This window comes from Moschus berezovskii, chromosome 4 (genome assembly GCF_049115385.1).
Source record: "Moschus berezovskii isolate FMDL1 chromosome 4, NW_MosBer_1.0, whole genome shotgun sequence".
Taxonomy (NCBI): Eukaryota; Metazoa; Chordata; class Mammalia; order Artiodactyla; family Moschidae; genus Moschus; species Moschus berezovskii.
Window position 1 is genome coordinate 103,726,115 of NC_142463.1, and position 17,044 is coordinate 103,743,158.

Here is a 17,044-nt window from a genome sequence, read left to right on the forward strand (position 1 = left end):
AAGGCATCTTTATCCCTGTAAGACAGTAGACTGAAGTCAAAAACCCAGGTCCGCCATCCTCTTCAAATCTGTCCGCTTCCTTAACAGACTGGGGTGTCCGAGATGTATGCGTGTGAGGGAACATCCCGCTGGTACTTAGACCTCAAGTTGGGCAAAGGCCTGGGGAACAACTGGTGTTGAGCACTAGACATCCGACTCCCAAACATAAACCATCGCGGAGCACTCAGAACTGAAGCGACCGTGGCGCGCTCAAGTTTCCTACCTTCACCTGGCTTTATGTCCTAAGTTTCACGAGCCATCACAACCCAGGCTGGGCTCCCCGTTTACTACCGACAAGCTTGGACTCGAGAAGTTACTGTTAGCAACTCTTTATTTGAAAGCGTGGGTGGCTCTGAAAAGAGCCTTTTGATTTTACAGATGCCCCTCCTACAGGAGAGCTGGGTAGGGCTTCCGGAGACCGGCCTCACTTGCCCTTTGCCTTGTGGTGGCTCTCGGTCTTCTTCGGGAGCAACACGGCCTGGATGTTGGGCAAAACGCCGCCCTGGGCGATGGTGACCTTGCCCAACAGCTTGTTCAGCTCCTCGTCGTTGCGGATGGCCAGCTGCAGGTGGCGAGGGATGATGCGCGTCTTCTTGTTGTCTCGCGCCGCGTTGCCCGCCAGCTCCAGAATTTCGGCCGTCAGGTACTCCAAGACCGCCGCCATGTAGACGGGCGCGCCGGCCCCCACCCGCTCAGCGTAGTTGCCTTTGCGCAGCAGGCGGTGCACCCGCCCTACCGGGAACTGCAAGCCTGCGCGGGACGAGCGCGACTTGGCCTTGGCGCGGGCCTTGCCACCTTGCTTGCCACGACCAGACATGACAGCGACGCCCACTAACAGATGCTCCCGCCAAACCCCCGACAAAATCGCCCTCAACGGCCCCGCTTCACCCCTTTATAGGCAGAACGCCGATTGCCTGTAAAACACTTCCATTGGCTATAGCACATCTTCGGCCTCGTGACCAATAGGATAGCGCAGTCAGAATCCACTCATTTACATAACCTCGTCTCCCTCGCGAGAGAGCCACTGAAATCTCGCCAATCGCAACGGGGCGTGATCAGAACCTTAATTTGCCTACAGCCTCTATAAGTACCAAGTCGCTGCCGCTCAGTCCCGATGCTGCCTGCTGTTGTCTGCGTTCCCGGTTGGCTCTGTAGTTAGTGCTTGCCGTCATGCCTGAGCCGGCAAAATCCGCTCCCGCGCCCAAAAAGGGCTCCAAGAAGGCCGTCAGCAAAGCCCAGAAAAAGGACGGCAAGAAGCGCAAGCGCAGCCGCAAGGAGAGCTATTCCATCTACGTGTACAAGGTGCTGAAGCAGGTGCACCCGGACACCGGCATCTCGTCCAAAGCCATGGGCATCATGAACTCATTTGTCAACGACGTCTTCGAGCGCATCGCGGGCGAAGCGTCGCGCTTGGCGCATTACAACAAGCGCTCGGCCATCACGTCTCGGGAGATCCAGACGGCCGTGCGCCTGCTGCTGCCCGGCGAGCTGGCCAAGCACGCCGTGTCCGAGGGCACCAAGGCGGTCACCAAGTACACCAGCTCCAAGTGAGTCCCTGCTGGGACGCGGCGCTCGCACGAGTTGCCCAGCCACTTGACGTTCTAAACGTTCTTTTCAGAGCCAGCCACCTGCTCAGTGGAAGAAGCTGTCATCTTTTTACTTTATTTTTGTTGTCTGTTATGGTAGTTTTTTATGCCATCGATTTTCTTCCTCGTAAGAACTGGCCTTTCTCTTAGGCTGAAGAGGAAGAATCCAGATAGGACGAAGTTTTGTCGATCAGTCCCGAACTAGCTAGAGTAACTGTTCACTCATGCAAGTAACTTACCTTTTCCAGTAAAATCGTGAGAGAGCGTAGTCAGTGTAAATCTACTGAGGATGATGGACAGGGAGGGTGGGAAGTTAAGCATTAGTTACTTTACAACAGATAGTGTGGGTCAACTCTTAAGTCCATTTTTCTTGAACTCAAAAACCAAATTTAATGTTACTTTAAAAAGCAATATTTTGATACCATGCCCTAGCATGAATAGAAAACTTAACAGTGCACCTGGTTATCTTGATTCCGTTTGTCCACTGAAAAATGCACAACCTGAGTTAAGATTTATGTTTTTTTTTTCAATAATTTGTTGTGGACCTAAGCCCAGTAGATGGACTTTCCTTGTGTCTTAGATGGTAAAGAATCTGCCTGCAATGCAGGAAACCTGGGTTTGATCCCTGGGTTAGGAAGATCCCTGGGTTAGGAAGATACCCTGGAGAAGGGAATGGCTACCCACTCCAGTATTCTTTTTTGCAGAATTCTATGGACAGAGGAGGCTGGCAGACTACAGCCCATGGGGTGGCAAAGGCTCAGACATAAGTGAGCGACTGACACTTCGAAGCCCAGGAGACAGCCTTTCAAATAGCACTGAGGGGCTGTTTTGAGGCGGTAAGGGAGGAACCAGAATATATAGCAGTTTTGCAAAAACAAACCAGATAGTTGAATATTCATCAAAAGATTTCTGCTAAAGAAGAAATGTCAATGAATTTAGCACTTCTTTATTTTGTGTATGGAAAGTTGGAAGAGCAGGCTGACTGACGTCATTCCTTGATACACATTTTAACTATCTAGGACCAGTATCCTGTTTTTCTCCATCCTGAATCCCAGGATGACTAGGGTGGCTGCAGTGGCTGATGGCTTGATGGCCACATCCTTTGATTACAGATATGGCAGGTGACATTTTTTCATCCACACATAGTTAAAGTAATTTTTAATCTACACACACTTCTTGTCTCACTTTGCTATTCCTTTCAAGTGCCTACATTGAAGTCAGTGTTTTGCCCAAATTCTAGATATTAAGCAACACTGTTAGAATAAAGTTATACAAAAGCCATTATTATCCATAGTAAATTTCTTTCCCCAGATATTGGTATCAACACAATTCTCTGTAGTTGTAGTTTTGCTATTTTATAATTTGAGTAAAGAAGCAAGAAGGAAAGGTTTTATAGTCAGGGATTTCAAGAACCTGGGCCTGCCAATCATAAAATGTGCTCCAGAGACTTTATCCAGCAGCTTTTTTGTTATTGTTAAACCTACTTAGCCTTAAAAATACTTGCCCCTTCCCTGAAACAATTCCCTCCTCTGAAAACAGAGACACCAAAAATGAAAGAATAAAGGCCCTCACCTTTTTTTAGACTAGATGGTTAAAAAGCAATGTTTCCTACAAACAATTCAAAGGCCATTAGATCTTTATCTATCTACCCTTCAAACCCTAGATACTTCCACTGAATCCAAATCACCAGGCCTCCGTGGGTGGTGGGGGGTAGGGGGTGGGGAGTGGGAGGTGGGGGAGGGCAAGGGTAAACAGTCTATGGAATAAGTCAGGTAATTCAAATGTTTGATAACCACTGACAAGATTAGTTACGAGATTCCCATATTGCTTGGGAAGAACTTGTTCAGTTCCCACCCTAGACATTTTCTTTCTTTTTTTCCTAATTGTCCTTTCCCAGAATTGTTTGTAAAGCGACATGCAAAACTAGTTTCATTTATTCCCTCATTAATATAGAATACCAAATATTGCATAGAACCTAACATTTTCTGCCTTTATTAGGACATTTAAAAACACATTTTAGGGAGGTCAAATGAGAACAGAAGATAAAGTACTGCAAGGTATAAAGGTGAAACTTCCTTGTTTAAAATGTTAAGCACACTGCAAGCACCCTTTTGTTCATTTTTTCTTATGTATGTTCATGAAATCCCAAATATCTTCCTACATTATTTTCATTACCTCTCATTTGTCCCACCCAATCAAAAACAGGTAACTTGTCTCCTAGTTATTGTACTAAATCCATACTTTTTTTGGTCCCCAAAAACATTTTCTTGTTTTTGACCTGCCTTGCTTGGATCTACTGAGAGATGAGGCAGGTTGCTTGGAGCTTGAAAAGTTCAGGTAAAGCACGGCAATGTGGAGGAAAGACAGAAAGATGATAGGGGAAAGTTTGAGTTTACAGGATAAAAACAAAAATATTCTAAGAGGCATGCAGGATGTTGAGTAGATACCTAATTATAAGTGGGTGAGATAATGGTCAGTATTTGGTTGTGAGGACTCAAAATATGAATAGGAAAGCAGAATACAACTGGTCTGAAAGATGGAGAAATCCAAGACTCAATGCAACTTTATTACCCATCAATCAATAGTTCCCTTTAGCACCAGCATTATACTTAAAGTGTGAAAGCAAAACTGACACATTGTCTAGGTTCCTTTATGAGTATTCATGCATATCACTTCTCACAACATGGGAGAGGGAAGAAATTCATACTGAGATAAATATTAATAAAACAAGCAATAAAATAGCAATAAACAGAAAATGTCCCTGTCTATATAAAACTACATTCCAGTTGATGGATACTGAGAACAAGCGAAAGAAGGAAAAGTATAATAGTATATTTAGGAGGTGATCTGCACAGCAGAATATTGAGTGTGGATGACAAATCTGATCAGTTAATATTTGAACAGAGACCTGAATGAAAAAAAGTGAGCCATGGGATAACTTAAAGTAGTGTATTCTAAGAACAAAGGCCCTGGGGTAGGTATAAGTTTGAGAAGTTCAAAGAATAAGCAAGGCCACTGAGGCTGAAGCCTGAGCAAAGGAAAGATGTGCAGGGAGACAGGATCAGAAAGGCAGTTGAGAGTCAGATCGTGTGTGCCACTGAGGGGCCTCCTAGGCCATTGGAAAGATTTTGTCTTTAATTTGAAGTTAAGTTGGAGTGCCTTTGGAGAGCGCCATCATGAGAGAGTTCCATGACATTATTTGACTCATGCTAAAGCTCACCCAGGATACTATGTTGAAAAATAGACTATAGGAGAGCAAGAGTAGAGGCAGGAAGAATATAAAAGAGGCTACAGTAACAGCTCAGGAGAGAGATGGGTGGTAGCCATGGAGATAGTGAGAAGTAGTCAAGATATATTTTAAATGAAATTGATGAATTGTATGTAGGTTATGACTGAAAGAGAGGAGTCAAGGATTAATTGCAGGTTCTTGGACTGAGCACTTGGAAAGAGCTGCAACTTACTGATAAAAGAGGCAAGTAGGTTTGGAGGGGGAAAGCCTAGAGTAATATCTTGGGCAAACTGTTGAGATTCCTGGTTGCTATCCAAGTAGAAATATAAAATAAGAAATACCAAATTCCCAAGTTGGGAATATGAAATATGAGAATCTGGAGTTCAGGGAAGAGAAAGTGGTTAGATTCTAAAATCCCACTTCTTGCTCAATTATAGAGTTCTACCCTTTCTTTGCTGGAGTAGGAAATGGCAACCCACTCCAGTGTTCTTGCCTGGAGAATCCCCTTGGACAGGAGCCTGGCAGGCTATAGTCCATGGGGTCTCAAAGAGTCAGACATGACTGAGCAACTAAGCAGAGCACCCTTTCTTTCTGGAAGCTTTTAGAATCAATTTAAGATGTCTAGATACATTTTTTCCCTCATATCTAACTTTGGCCTCAGTATTTCACTAAAATTTGGATGTATTTGGGGGCCCTATTCCACCTACCCCAGCTGTTGACTGTTGTTATGGATTGAACTGTGTCTTGCTAAAAGATATGCTAAAGTCTAACTCCCTGGTGCCTTGGAATGTGGCCTAATTTGAAAATCGGATCTTTGTAGATGTAATCAGTTAATAAGGTCACTAGGGTGGGCTCTAATCCAATATGACTGATGTCCTTGAAATGCAGAAATACACAAGAAGACAGACAAATGGGGTTACGCTGTTGTAAACCAAAAGATACCTGGGACTACCAGAAGCTGAAAGACAAGGAAGGATCCTGGCCAAGAGGGACAGGGCCCAGCCAATATGTTGACTTTAAACTTCAGAATGATGACTTGAGTACATTTCTGTTGTTTTAAGCCACTCAGTTTTGTGGGGCGTTGTTATGGCAGTCCTAAGAAACCAATGCAAACTAAAACTTTTAATAATAGAATTATATTATTGAATTTTAAATAAAATTTTAGATTTTTAAAAATTCCTAGACATTCCTTTTTAACAGTAGTATTAATCTCTGGCCTGGTCAAATACTGGTTTTAAAACTTGGACATTTAGTATAAATGTATAGTTCTATTTTTCCTTATCTGCCTTATTTGGCCTCTTTGAGACCTTCCAAGATAAAAAGTCTGTTGTCTTTCCTTTTATTTTGGGTAACTATTTGTTACTATTTCTCAAATTGTTCAAGATTCCAGCTAGTTTAAATAGTATGTCATATAAACTGGCTTCACTGGATGTCCAAAAGTACAGCAGGGCTCAGAAGGTGGCTTCCGTGAATGGCTCAGTTCTCCAATTTCTCCCCCTCAGTAGTTGCGCTCCTGAGTGCTGTCTACAGTTATTCTTTCCTTCATACCCACGTGCCCCTCCATCTTGCTGCTGCCTCTTGAAAGCAAAGAAGTTTCTTTAACAAAAGAGCAATCTACATTCCCCTACTCCAGGGTACCTCTGGGCCGCTATCTTGTCTGCGTGGCATTAGATTAGAAATACAGTGCAAAATAAATGTAATGCACTTGAGTCATCCCCACACCATCCCCCCTCCACCACTGGTCTGTGGAAAAATTTTTTGTCTTCCACGAAATTGGTCTCTGGTGCCAAAAAGGTTGGGGAACCCCTGCCCTACTCAGTCCAATTGCTGAAATGTTTGTGCTAATCAAATTGGTCTAAACTTTTTGAGCTAATCAGTGTAGAAAGTGGTTGGGACTACGTTCAAACCAACCAGGCCAAGGTTAAGAACTGAGATAACATCGCTTTTTGGGGGAGCACACAGTGGCAGTGATTCTGAAACCTGACTGCTCACTGGAGTCACCTGGGGAGCTTTTTAAAAATTCTAATGGATGGAAGTGAAAGTCATGTCCGACTTTTGCGACCCCATGGACTATACAGTCCACGGAGTTCTCTAGGCCAGAATACTGGAGTAGGTAGCCTTTCCCTTCTCCAGCGACCCCAGCCCAGCCATCAAACCCAGGTCTGTCCCATTGCTGGTGGAGTCTCTACCAGCTGAGCCACAAGGGAAGCCCTAAGTGAAGTGAAAGTTGCTCAGTCATGTGCGACTCTTTCCATGTACAGTCCATGGAATTCTCCAGGCCAGAATACTGGAGTGGGTAGCCTTTCCCTTCTCTACGGGATCTTCCCAATTAATGGATGGCTATATTCTAAATCACTTAAATCAGAATTTCTGGGGATAGCACCAAGACATCAGTATTTCTAACAGTCCTCCAGGTACAATGGGCAGTTGTTTTTGCCAAAAGTTTTCACTTTTGTCTCAGATTGAAAGGATTTGTTAAGAAAATAAGCCACTCATTATATACAAGTAAATAATACAAATATTAGAGAATTATCTAGCTTACTTTCAATATACTAACATTAAATGAAAAGAAAAATAGAGCAGAGGATACACCACCAAATTGGGTTTTGACCAACATCCAGACTTAATCAGTGCTGGGAAGTCCCATGTCACAGAACATCTGGAGTCCCAATTGGGAAAAGGTCCCAGGTAGTGCGTCCACTCTGTGGGTGAGATTGCAATTCGGGGTTCCCACTTATAACCTCAGGACAGATATCATCAATCTCTGACCAAATTGCAAGGCTGGTTTCATGTTAATGCTATTTGTTTGCTTATTTAACTTATATGAAGAGTACATTATGTGAAATGGGTCCAGGTTGGAATGGGTCCATCTATCCAGGCTGGATGAAGCATAAGCTGAAATCAAGACAAATGGGAGACAGACAAATGGCTAAGAAAGTTGTGGTACATACACACAATGGAATATTTCAGTTCAGTTCAGTTCAGTCTCTCAGTCGTGTCCGACTCTTTGCGACCCCATGAATCACAGCACGCCAGGCCTCCCTGTCCATCACCAACTCCCGGAGTTCACTCAAACTCACGTCCATCGAGTCAGTGATGCCATCCAGCCATCTCATTCTCTGTCGTCCCCTTCTCCTCCTGCTTCCAATCCCTCCCAGCATCAGAGTTTTTTCCAGTGAGTCAACTCTTTGCATGAGGTGGCCAAAGTATTGGAGCTTCAGCTTTAGCATCAGTCCTTCCAATGGATATTACTCAGCTATAAAAAATAGTGCATTTGAGTCAGTTCTAATGAGGTGGATGAAACTGGAGCCCATTATACAGAATGAAGTCAGAAAGAAAAACACCAATACAGCATATTAACACATATATATGGAATTTAGAAAGATGGTAATGACAACCCTATATGCAAAAGACACAGATGTAAAGAACAGACTTTTGGACTCTGTGGGAGGTGAGGGTGGGATGATTTGATAGAATAGCACTGAAACATGTTATTACCATATATGAAATAGATGACCAGTCCAAGTTGGCTGCATGAAGCAGGGTGCTCAAAGTCGGTTCAATGGGCCAACCCAAAGGGATGGGATGGGGAGGGAGTTGGGAAGGGGGTTCAGGATGGGGATACACATGTACACCTATGGCTGATTCACGTCAATGTATGGCAAAACCCACCACAATATTGTAAAGTGATTAGCCTCCAATTAAAATAAATTAATTTTAAAAAAAAGATTGCTGGGAGAAATATCAATAACCTCAGATACCCAGATGACACCACCCTTATGGCAGAAAGCAAAGAAGAACTAAAGAGCGTCTTGATGAAAGTGAAAAGAGGAGAGTGAAAAAGCTGGTTTAAAGCTCAACATTCAAAAAACGAAGATCATGGCATCCGGTCCCATCACTTCATGGCAAATAGATGGGGAAACAATGGAAACAGTGACAGACGTTCTTTTCTTGGGCTCTAAAATCACTGAAGATAGTGACTGCAGCCATGAAATTAAAAGACACTTGCTCCTTGGAAGAAAAGCTATGACAAACCTAGACAGCATATTAAAAAGCAGAGACATTACTTTGCCAACAAAGGTCCATCTAGTGAAAGCTATGGTTTTTCCAGTAGTCATGATGGATGTGAGAGTTGGACCATTAAGAAAGCTGAGCATCAGAGAATTGATGCTTTTGAACTGTGGTGTTGGAGAAGACTCTTGGGAGTCCCTTGGACTGCAAGGAGATCCAACCAGTCCATCCTAAAGGAAATCAGTCCTGAATATTCACTGGAAGGACTGATGCTGAAGCTGAAATTCCAATACTTTGGCCACCTGATGTGAAGAACTGACTTATTGGAAAAGACCCTGGAAAGACTGAAGGTGGGAGAAGGGGACGACAGAGGATGAGATGGTTGGATGGACATGAATTTGAGCAAGCTCCAGGAGTTGGCATGCTGCAGTCCATGGGGTCACAAAGAGTCAGACACGACTGAGCAATTGAACTGAACTGAACTAACACCACCCTTACGGCAGAAAGTGAAGAGTAACTAAAAAGTCTCTTGATGAAAGTGAAAGAGGAGAGTGAAAAGGTTGGCTTGAAGCTCAACATTCAGAAAACAAAGATCAGGGAATCTGGTCCCATCACTTCATGGGAAATAGGTGGGGAAACAGTGTCAGACTTTATTTTTTTGGGCTCCAAAATCACTGCGGATGCTGATTCCAGCTATGAAATTAAAAGACGCTTACTCCTTGGAAGGAAAGTTATGACCAACCTAGATAGCATATTAAAAAGCAGAGACATTACTTTGCCAACAAAGGTCCGTCTAGTCAAGGCTATGGTTTTTCCCGTGGTCATGTATGGATGTGAGAGTTGGACTGTGAAGAAAGCTGATCCCCGAAGAATTGATGCTTTTGAACTGTGGTGCTGGAGAAGACTCTTGAGAGTCTATTGGACTGCAAGGAGATCCAACCAGTCCATTCTAAAGGAGATCAGTCCTGGGTGTTCATTGGAAAGACTGATGCTAAAGCTGAAACTCCAATACTTTAGCCACCTCATGTGACGAGTTGACTCACTGGAAAAGACTCTGATGCTGGAGGGATTGGGGGCAGGAGGAGAAGGGGACGGCAGAGAATGAGATGGCTGGATGGCATCACCGACTCGGTGGACATGAGTTTGAGTGAACTCCAGAAGTTGGTGATGGACAGGGAGGCCTGGTGTGCTGTGATTCATGGGGTCGCAAAGAGTCGGACACGACTGAGTGACTGAACTGAACTGACTGAACTGAACTAAACTTTGTCTTGTAAAACTTGGAATGTTGTTAAGTCTGGGGCTTGATTGACCAGGCCCCCTCCACGAGCTCAACAATCTCAAAATTCTTCCCTCATCTTATCTAAGGTGCTGCAAGTCTTGCACTCACAGCAGGCAGTCACTCCCGGTCACTCCCAGTCAGGGCAGTGTTCCGGCAGATTAGAAGCAAGATCAGAGGCCTGCTCTGCTCTTTTGCCTCTGACGCTTGAAGAAGACTACTTCTATTTTATTTCCCTAACAGCAGTCAAACTTGAGAACTACATACATAAGGGATTAGGTGAGCTCCTTAATGAAAATCAGCATGCAACTAGGCATTTAGAACAGTCTTTGGGACTCTGTGGGAGAGGGTGAAGGTGGAATGATTGGGGAGAATGGAATTGTAGCATGTATATTATCATAAGTGACCAGTCCAGGTTCGACGCATAAATTTTCCTCTGTTCATTTCTTTGCATTTGTGCTTTTTTAATAAAATTCTTTTTTAGAAAGAAAAAAAAAAAAGAAAGAAAAATGCTACACAGTAGTTGACAGCCCTATAATATATATTATTGACTAAGTTATATTTCATAACATAAGAAATCGTGTCGTGAAGAATACTTTAAGGAAACACATAGGAAGAAATGAAAGTCTACAAGAATACTTTCAACTAAGAGTTTGAGTGCCACAACAAAAGATCCTGCATGCCACAACTAAGACCCTTAGCAGCCAAATAATTTTTTAAAAAAGAATACTGTGAGGTGATAGCCTTCATCTCCATTGCTGTGTCTACAGTGTGGACAAAGATTGTAACCTGCCATTTCGGTAAACGAAGGATGTTGTGGCCAAAAAGTCATCAGCTTCAGCAGCTGTCTCCTCAGTGCAACCTGAAGGAACTCAGTTCAGAGCAAAACAAGATCATGGCCCTACATAGTTAAGCGTTAGTGTTAGTCACTCATTCGTGTCCAGCTCTTCGTAACGCTATGGACTGTAGCCTGCCAAATTCCTCTGCCCATGGAATTCTCCAGGCAATTATACGGGGGTGGTTAGCCATTCCTTTCTCTGGGGGATCTTGATGAATCATGGATTGAACCCGGGGTCTCTTGCATTGCAGGCAGATTCTTTACCATCAGAGCCAGCAGAGAAGCCCCAAGGATATATGCTCATGTATACCGATGTATTTGACTTCGAGGGTATATTTCTTTTCCTTCAACAAAAACTCCTATATATCCTGACTCCTCCCTTGCTGCTTTAGAACAGTTTCTCAGAGCTGAGAGGTTTAAGTCCTCAGCTAAGTCTGCCAAATAAAATATATTCTCAACTTTCAGGTTATGCACTTTTTTCCCAGTCAAAAATAGGTACCCTGGACTTCCCTGGTGGTTCAGAGGTTAAAAGCGTCTGCCTGCAATGCGGGAGACCTGGGTTTGATCCCTGGGTCAGGAAGATCCCTTAGGGGGAGAAGGAAATGGCAACCCACTCCAATATTCTTGCCTGGAGAATCCCATGGATGGAGAAGCCTGGTGGGCTACAGTCCATGGGGTCGTAAAGAGTCAGACATGACTGAGCGACTTTACTTTAAAGGCAAGTTTATGTTTTCTTCGCTGAGCCCTAGATGTATCTCTTACACTGTCAACTCCATATATCCAATTGAATATCAAAAACCTTCTCAACCTTAAATCAGAATTCTAGATCTCCCTTCAATGCCCCAGTCTACCAAATCAACAGCACCACTGTTCACCCAGTTGCTCAAGACAAAAGCTTAGGTGTTTTGCTCCTATCCAAACCCTATTCCTCAAACAGACCTGTCAGTTCTACCTCCCAAATATAATCTCAACCCTAACATCTCTCACCACCTTCACTGTACTGGGCTTCCCTGAGCGCTCAGTTGGGTAAAGAATCTGCCTGCAACACAGGAGACCCTGCTTTGATTCCTGGGTTGGGAAGATCTCCCGGAGAAGGGATAGGCTGCTGCTGCTGCTGCTGCTAAGTCACTTCAGTCATGTCTGACTCTGTGCGACCCCATAGACGGCAGCCCACCAGGCTCCCCCGTCCCTGGGATTCTCCAGGCAAGAACACTGGAGTGGGTTGCCATTTCCTTCTCCAATGTGTGAAAGTATTCTTGGGCTTCCCTTGTGGCTCAGCTGGTAAAGAATCCGCCTGCAATGCAGGAGACCTGGGTTCAATAGGCCCCCTTGAGAAGACTACCCACTAGAGTATTCTGGCCTGGAGAATTCCACGTATAGTCTGTATAGTCCATGGGGTCACAAAGAGTCTGACGTGACTCACTTTGATTCCAATCCAACATGTCTAGACTACCAAGTGGTTCTTACATTTTAGCAGCATCAGAATCACCCAGAGGGCTTTTTAACACAAATTCTTAGTGTCTGAAGACCACTTTTAGTGAATTTTCAGGTAATGCTAATACTCCTGGTCTCTAGACCAGATTTTGACTTACTGCTCTAATCTGTGACACTGTAACAGCCTCCTGGTTGGTTTCCTTGCTTCTACTGTGAACTACCTAGGATCTATGATCCACAAAGTAACCAAAGTGATTAAGGTTATTCCCTACTGGAAGCAATCCAACAGTTCCCAAAGCACAAAAATGAAACTGCAGCTAGTCTCCTTTGCACACCCAACCATATTATAACTTTCTGCTCCTTGAAGATTTCAAACCTTTTACTGCTTTGGAAAATATGCATATTTTGTTCCCGTTGTATGGACAGTCCTTTATATACAGCAAGCTTTTCTGAGTGGTAATTCTCTGGGAAGAACACTATCACTGAAAATTAGGCACATTTTATGTGATTTGACATGAGGGAGAGCAAAGGAAGCAAAAAGGTTAATTCTTGGGTATCATAACCAAGCTGCAATTTCCCGAACAGGGAATCTACACATAAACTGGGCACCCATGTGCTTGTGAATGCAGGATATATAAACTCAAGGAATCTGTTAGTACTAAGTGTAAGCTAAATTATCCCATTTTGTATCAACACAGAACACGTTCTACAAAAATTCAGTACCACATCATCTAATCACTTGGGAGCACTAGACAGTAGCACAATGGATATTCAAACTTTTTAATCTTGTATGATGAACTTCATAAAAAGCAGTATCATTGAAAAAGCCAGTTTCAAGAGTTCTTTGAGATAACTCAGCACATCTATACCCTATTATATTCTCCCACAAAACTAGGTAAACATACTTATTCCCTCATTGTATCTAAAGGAACATGATATTTGTACTTAACGAGTGAAAACCAATACAAAAAGCTGGGCAGCAGAAGACCCGTGTAAAACAAAATGACAGCTTCTTCCACTGAGCAGGTGGTTGGCTCTGAAAAGAACCTTTAGAACGTCAAGTGGCTGGGCAACTCGTGCGAGCGCCGCGTCCCAGCAGGGACTCACTTGGAGCTGGTGTACTTGGTGACCGCCTTGGTGCCCTCGGACACGGCGTGCTTGGCCAGCTCGCCGGGCAGCAGCAGGCGCACGGCCGTCTGGATTTCCCGGGACGTGATGGTCGAGCGCTTGTTGTAATGCGCCAGGCGCGACGCTTCGCCCGCGATGCGCTCGAAGATGTCGTTGACAAATGAGTTCATGATGCCCATGGCTTTGGACGAGATGCCGGTGTCCGGGTGCACCTGCTTCAGCACCTTGTACACGTAGATGGAATAGCTCTCCTTGCGACTGCGCTTGCGCTTCTTGCCGTCCTTTTTCTGGGCTTTGCTGACGGCCTTCTTGGAGCCCTTTTTGGGCGCGGGAGCGGATTTTGCCGGCTCAGGCATAACGGCAAGCACTAACTACAGAGCCAACCGGGAACGCAGACAACAGCATACAGCACCGGGGCTGAGCGGCAGCGACTCGGTACTTATAGAGGCTGTAGGCAAATTAAGGTTCTGATCACGCCCCGTTGCGATTGGCGAGATTTCAGTGGCTCTCTCGCGAGGGAGACGAGGTTATGTAAATGAGTGGATTCTGACTGCGCTATCCTATTGGTCACGAGGCCGAAGATGTGCTATAGCCAATGGAAGTGTTTTACAGGCAATCGGCGTTCTGCCTATAAAGGGGTGAAGCGGGGCCGTTGAGGGCGATTTTGTCGGGGGTTTGGCGGGAGCATCTGTTAGTGGGCGTCGCTGTCATGTCTGGTCGTGGCAAGCAAGGTGGCAAGGCCCGCGCCAAGGCCAAGTCGCGCTCGTCCCGCGCAGGCTTGCAGTTCCCGGTAGGGCGGGTGCACCGCCTGCTGCGCAAAGGCAACTACGCTGAGCGGGTGGGGGCCGGCGCGCCCGTCTACATGGCGGCGGTCTTGGAGTACCTGACGGCCGAAATTCTGGAGCTGGCAGGCAACGCGGCGCGAGACAACAAGAAGACGCGCATCATCCCTCGCCACCTGCAGCTGGCCATCCGCAACGACGAGGAGCTGAACAAGCTGTTGGGCAAGGTCACCATCGCCCAGGGCGGCGTTTTGCCCAACATCCAGGCCGTGTTGCTCCCGAAGAAGACCGAGAGCCACCACAAGGCAAAGGGCAAGTGAGGCCGGTCTCCGGAAGCCCTACCCAGCTCTCCTGTAGGAGGGGCATCTGTAAAATCAAAAGGCTCTTTTCAGAGCCACCCACGCTTTCAAATAAAGAGTTGCTAACAGTAACTTCTCGAGTCCAAGCTTGTCGGTAGTAAACGGGGAGCCCAGCCTGGGTTGTGATGGCTCGTGAAACTTAGGACATAAAGCCAGGTGAAGGTAGGAAACTTGAGCGCGCCACGGTCGCTTCAGTTCTGAGTGCTCCGCGATGGTTTATGTTTGGGAGTCGGATGTCTAGTGCTCAACACCAGTTGTTCCCCAGGCCTTTGCCCAACTTGAGGTCTAAGTACCAGCGGGATGTTCCCTCACACGCATACATCTCGGACACCCCAGTCTGTTAAGGAAGCGGACAGATTTGAAGAGGATGGCGGACCTGGGTTTTTGACTTCAGTCTACTGTCTTACAGGGATAAAGATGCCTTAGCGGTGGAGATACAGGTGCCCAGTTCGGCTTTTGGAAACGGAATCGCGCCCTGCCGCGGGGGAGATAACTTTCCGATCTTTAAAGCACCGAAAGGCGGAAAACAAAACAAAACCCGTACAGCCAACTAGCTAGGGGGCTTCTGGGAAGGTAACAATGCGTTCACGGTGCTGGGGGCGGGGGTGGTGCCAACAGAAGGTCGAGGTTCAATTTGGGAGTTAGCGTAGAAAGGAAGAGGGCATCGCAAGTAGTGTGTCCTAAGGGACTGAGAAGGAACATTGTCACAGCTGCTCTCAAGTATGAGTCTCACTCTGAAATGAATGGAAACCGAGGAGGGGAAATACTAGGCAAACTGGAAAGTAGAAAGGGAGGCGGATGGGCGGCGGGGGTGCGGGGGTAGGGGGTAGGGGGCGTCAGCCCAAGCCAATCAGTGGCGCTAAGGAGGATGACGTCCCAGCCAATGGATCGCCAGCGCGGGACTTTCAAGTATTGTCCCGCCCAACGGGGAAAAGACTGTGCCTATAAAGACTGCTGCAGCGGCCGCACCCCTGGTTACTCTCCCTGCGCGGCGCTGCTCCCGTAAGTTCGCGTCTTGGTTCGCTATGGCTCGTACAAAGCAGACCGCCCGCAAGTCGACCGGTGGCAAGGCCCCGCGGAAGCAGCTGGCCACCAAGGCGGCTCGCAAGAGCGCGCCGGCCACGGGCGGCGTCAAGAAGCCGCACCGCTACCGGCCGGGTACCGTGGCCCTGCGGGAGATCCGGCGCTACCAGAAGTCGACCGAGCTGCTGATCCGCAAGCTGCCGTTCCAGCGGCTGGTGCGCGAGATCGCGCAGGACTTCAAGACGGACCTGCGCTTCCAGAGCTCGGCCGTGATGGCGCTGCAGGAGGCGAGCGAGGCCTACCTGGTGGGGCTGTTTGAAGACACGAACCTGTGCGCCATCCACGCCAAGCGCGTGACCATCATGCCCAAAGACATCCAGCTGGCTCGCCGCATCCGCGGGGAGCGGGCTTAAGAAGTGTGCGCTCGGCTCGAGGTTCCATCAAATCCAAAGGCTCTTTTCAGAGCCACCCACAACTACACTTGAAAGAAGCTGTGTCGCTTGTCCACGCGCTTTTGGCAGGCCTTCGCATACTCCCGGAGGGTAGGGCGCGCTCAAGACGGGAGGACCTGAGAGCGCGCAAAGCACTGGACTCCCAACAGATGGAGGCTAAAGGCCAGTTCCGGTCTAAACCCCTGCTCGCTGCTGTCTTCCCAGGTGTCAGTACCTTACGAGTTGGGTCAGTGTGCCTGTCTCGGCTGGCGGGTTGCCGCTGCTTCCCTGGGCGCCCTAGAACGTCCAACTTCGCTGCTTAGAAGTGGCCAGATTCTTTTCTGGTAGGCCCTCCCATGCTCCGGGAGGGGAAGGCGCGCTAGGGACGAGAGGACACGAGATTGCGCAAAACACGACTCCCAACACAAAGGCTAAAGGCCATGTAACCGGTCTAAGCCCCTGTTTGCTGGCCGTCTTCCGGAGTGTCAAGTTCTTATCTGAACTGGCGAGGCTGCGTCTGCTTTCTTGGGCGCGGCCATGACGTCCGGTAGGCTCTCGCTCTTCTGAGGAGTCTTGAAGCTGGCTTAGCCCAGTACTGTAATTTGTCCGGGGAGCGTGGGTGGGGCCGGAGAGGCGGAGTGATTAGGCGACTCAGGTTTCGCGGGCTAGAGCGAGCGGGGCTGGCTTTTTAGGCGGTTGAGAGCCCAGCGCAGATCTGACCTCCTCAACCGCGCGGGAAATGGCCCTCCCGCCGGCGTGGCTCTCCCGCTTGGGAGGAAGTGAAACCACCTCCTCGGTCCAGACCCATTTCTGCGGAGTGAATTGCGGCATTCCTGACCCTGGCTGCAGGTTGAATGATGGTAATGCCAGGACTTCCCTCAGGGAAAACATTCAGTTCAGTTCAGTCG

The 17,044-nt window shown here is 46.9% G+C and overlaps 5 protein-coding genes across 6 annotated transcripts; 3 read left to right on the top strand and 2 right to left on the bottom strand.

Moving 5' to 3' along the window:
• Nucleotides 1-352: 352 nt before the first annotated feature.
• On the bottom strand, nucleotides 353-856 carry LOC129540373 (histone H2A type 2-A). The gene has a single exon (XM_055401410.2). It carries the CDS (start codon nucleotides 854-856, stop codon nucleotides 464-466), a length of 393 nt encoding a protein of 130 aa, XP_055257385.1. The 3' UTR covers nucleotides 353-463.
• A 78-nt stretch (nucleotides 857-934) lies between these two features.
• Nucleotides 935-3,318, top strand: LOC129540371 (histone H2B type 2-E-like). 2 transcript variants are annotated; one of them, XM_055401408.2, is made up of 2 exons: nucleotides 1,079-1,586; nucleotides 2,330-3,318. In XM_055401408.2, the coding sequence occupies exons 1-2, from the start codon at nucleotides 1,210-1,212 to the stop codon at nucleotides 2,394-2,396; spliced, it is 444 nt and encodes a 147-aa protein (XP_055257383.2). In that variant the 5' UTR covers nucleotides 1,079-1,209; the 3' UTR covers nucleotides 2,397-3,318. The 2 variants fall into 2 exon arrangements, with proteins under 2 accessions (XP_088691837.1, XP_055257383.2); XM_088835711.1 differs by having other exon boundaries at nucleotides 935-3,318.
• An 8,442-nt stretch (nucleotides 3,319-11,760) lies between these two features.
• Nucleotides 11,761-13,918, bottom strand: LOC129540374 (histone H2B type 2-E-like). Its single transcript, XM_088835713.1, has one exon. It carries the CDS (start codon nucleotides 13,895-13,897, stop codon nucleotides 13,517-13,519), a length of 381 nt encoding a protein of 126 aa, XP_088691839.1. The 5' UTR covers nucleotides 13,898-13,918; the 3' UTR covers nucleotides 11,761-13,516.
• Nucleotides 13,919-14,100: 182 nt separating this feature from the next.
• LOC129540372 (histone H2A type 2-A) lies at nucleotides 14,101-14,754 on the top strand. Its single transcript, XM_055401409.2, has one exon. It carries the CDS (start codon nucleotides 14,251-14,253, stop codon nucleotides 14,641-14,643), a length of 393 nt encoding a protein of 130 aa, XP_055257384.1. The 5' UTR covers nucleotides 14,101-14,250; the 3' UTR covers nucleotides 14,644-14,754.
• Nucleotides 14,755-14,885: 131 nt separating this feature from the next.
• H3C15 (H3 clustered histone 15) lies at nucleotides 14,886-16,427 on the top strand. The gene has a single exon (XM_088835712.1). The coding sequence runs from the start codon at nucleotides 15,708-15,710 to the stop codon at nucleotides 16,116-16,118; it is 411 nt and encodes a 136-aa protein (XP_088691838.1). The 5' UTR covers nucleotides 14,886-15,707; the 3' UTR covers nucleotides 16,119-16,427.
• Nucleotides 16,428-17,044: the final 617 nt, after the last annotated feature.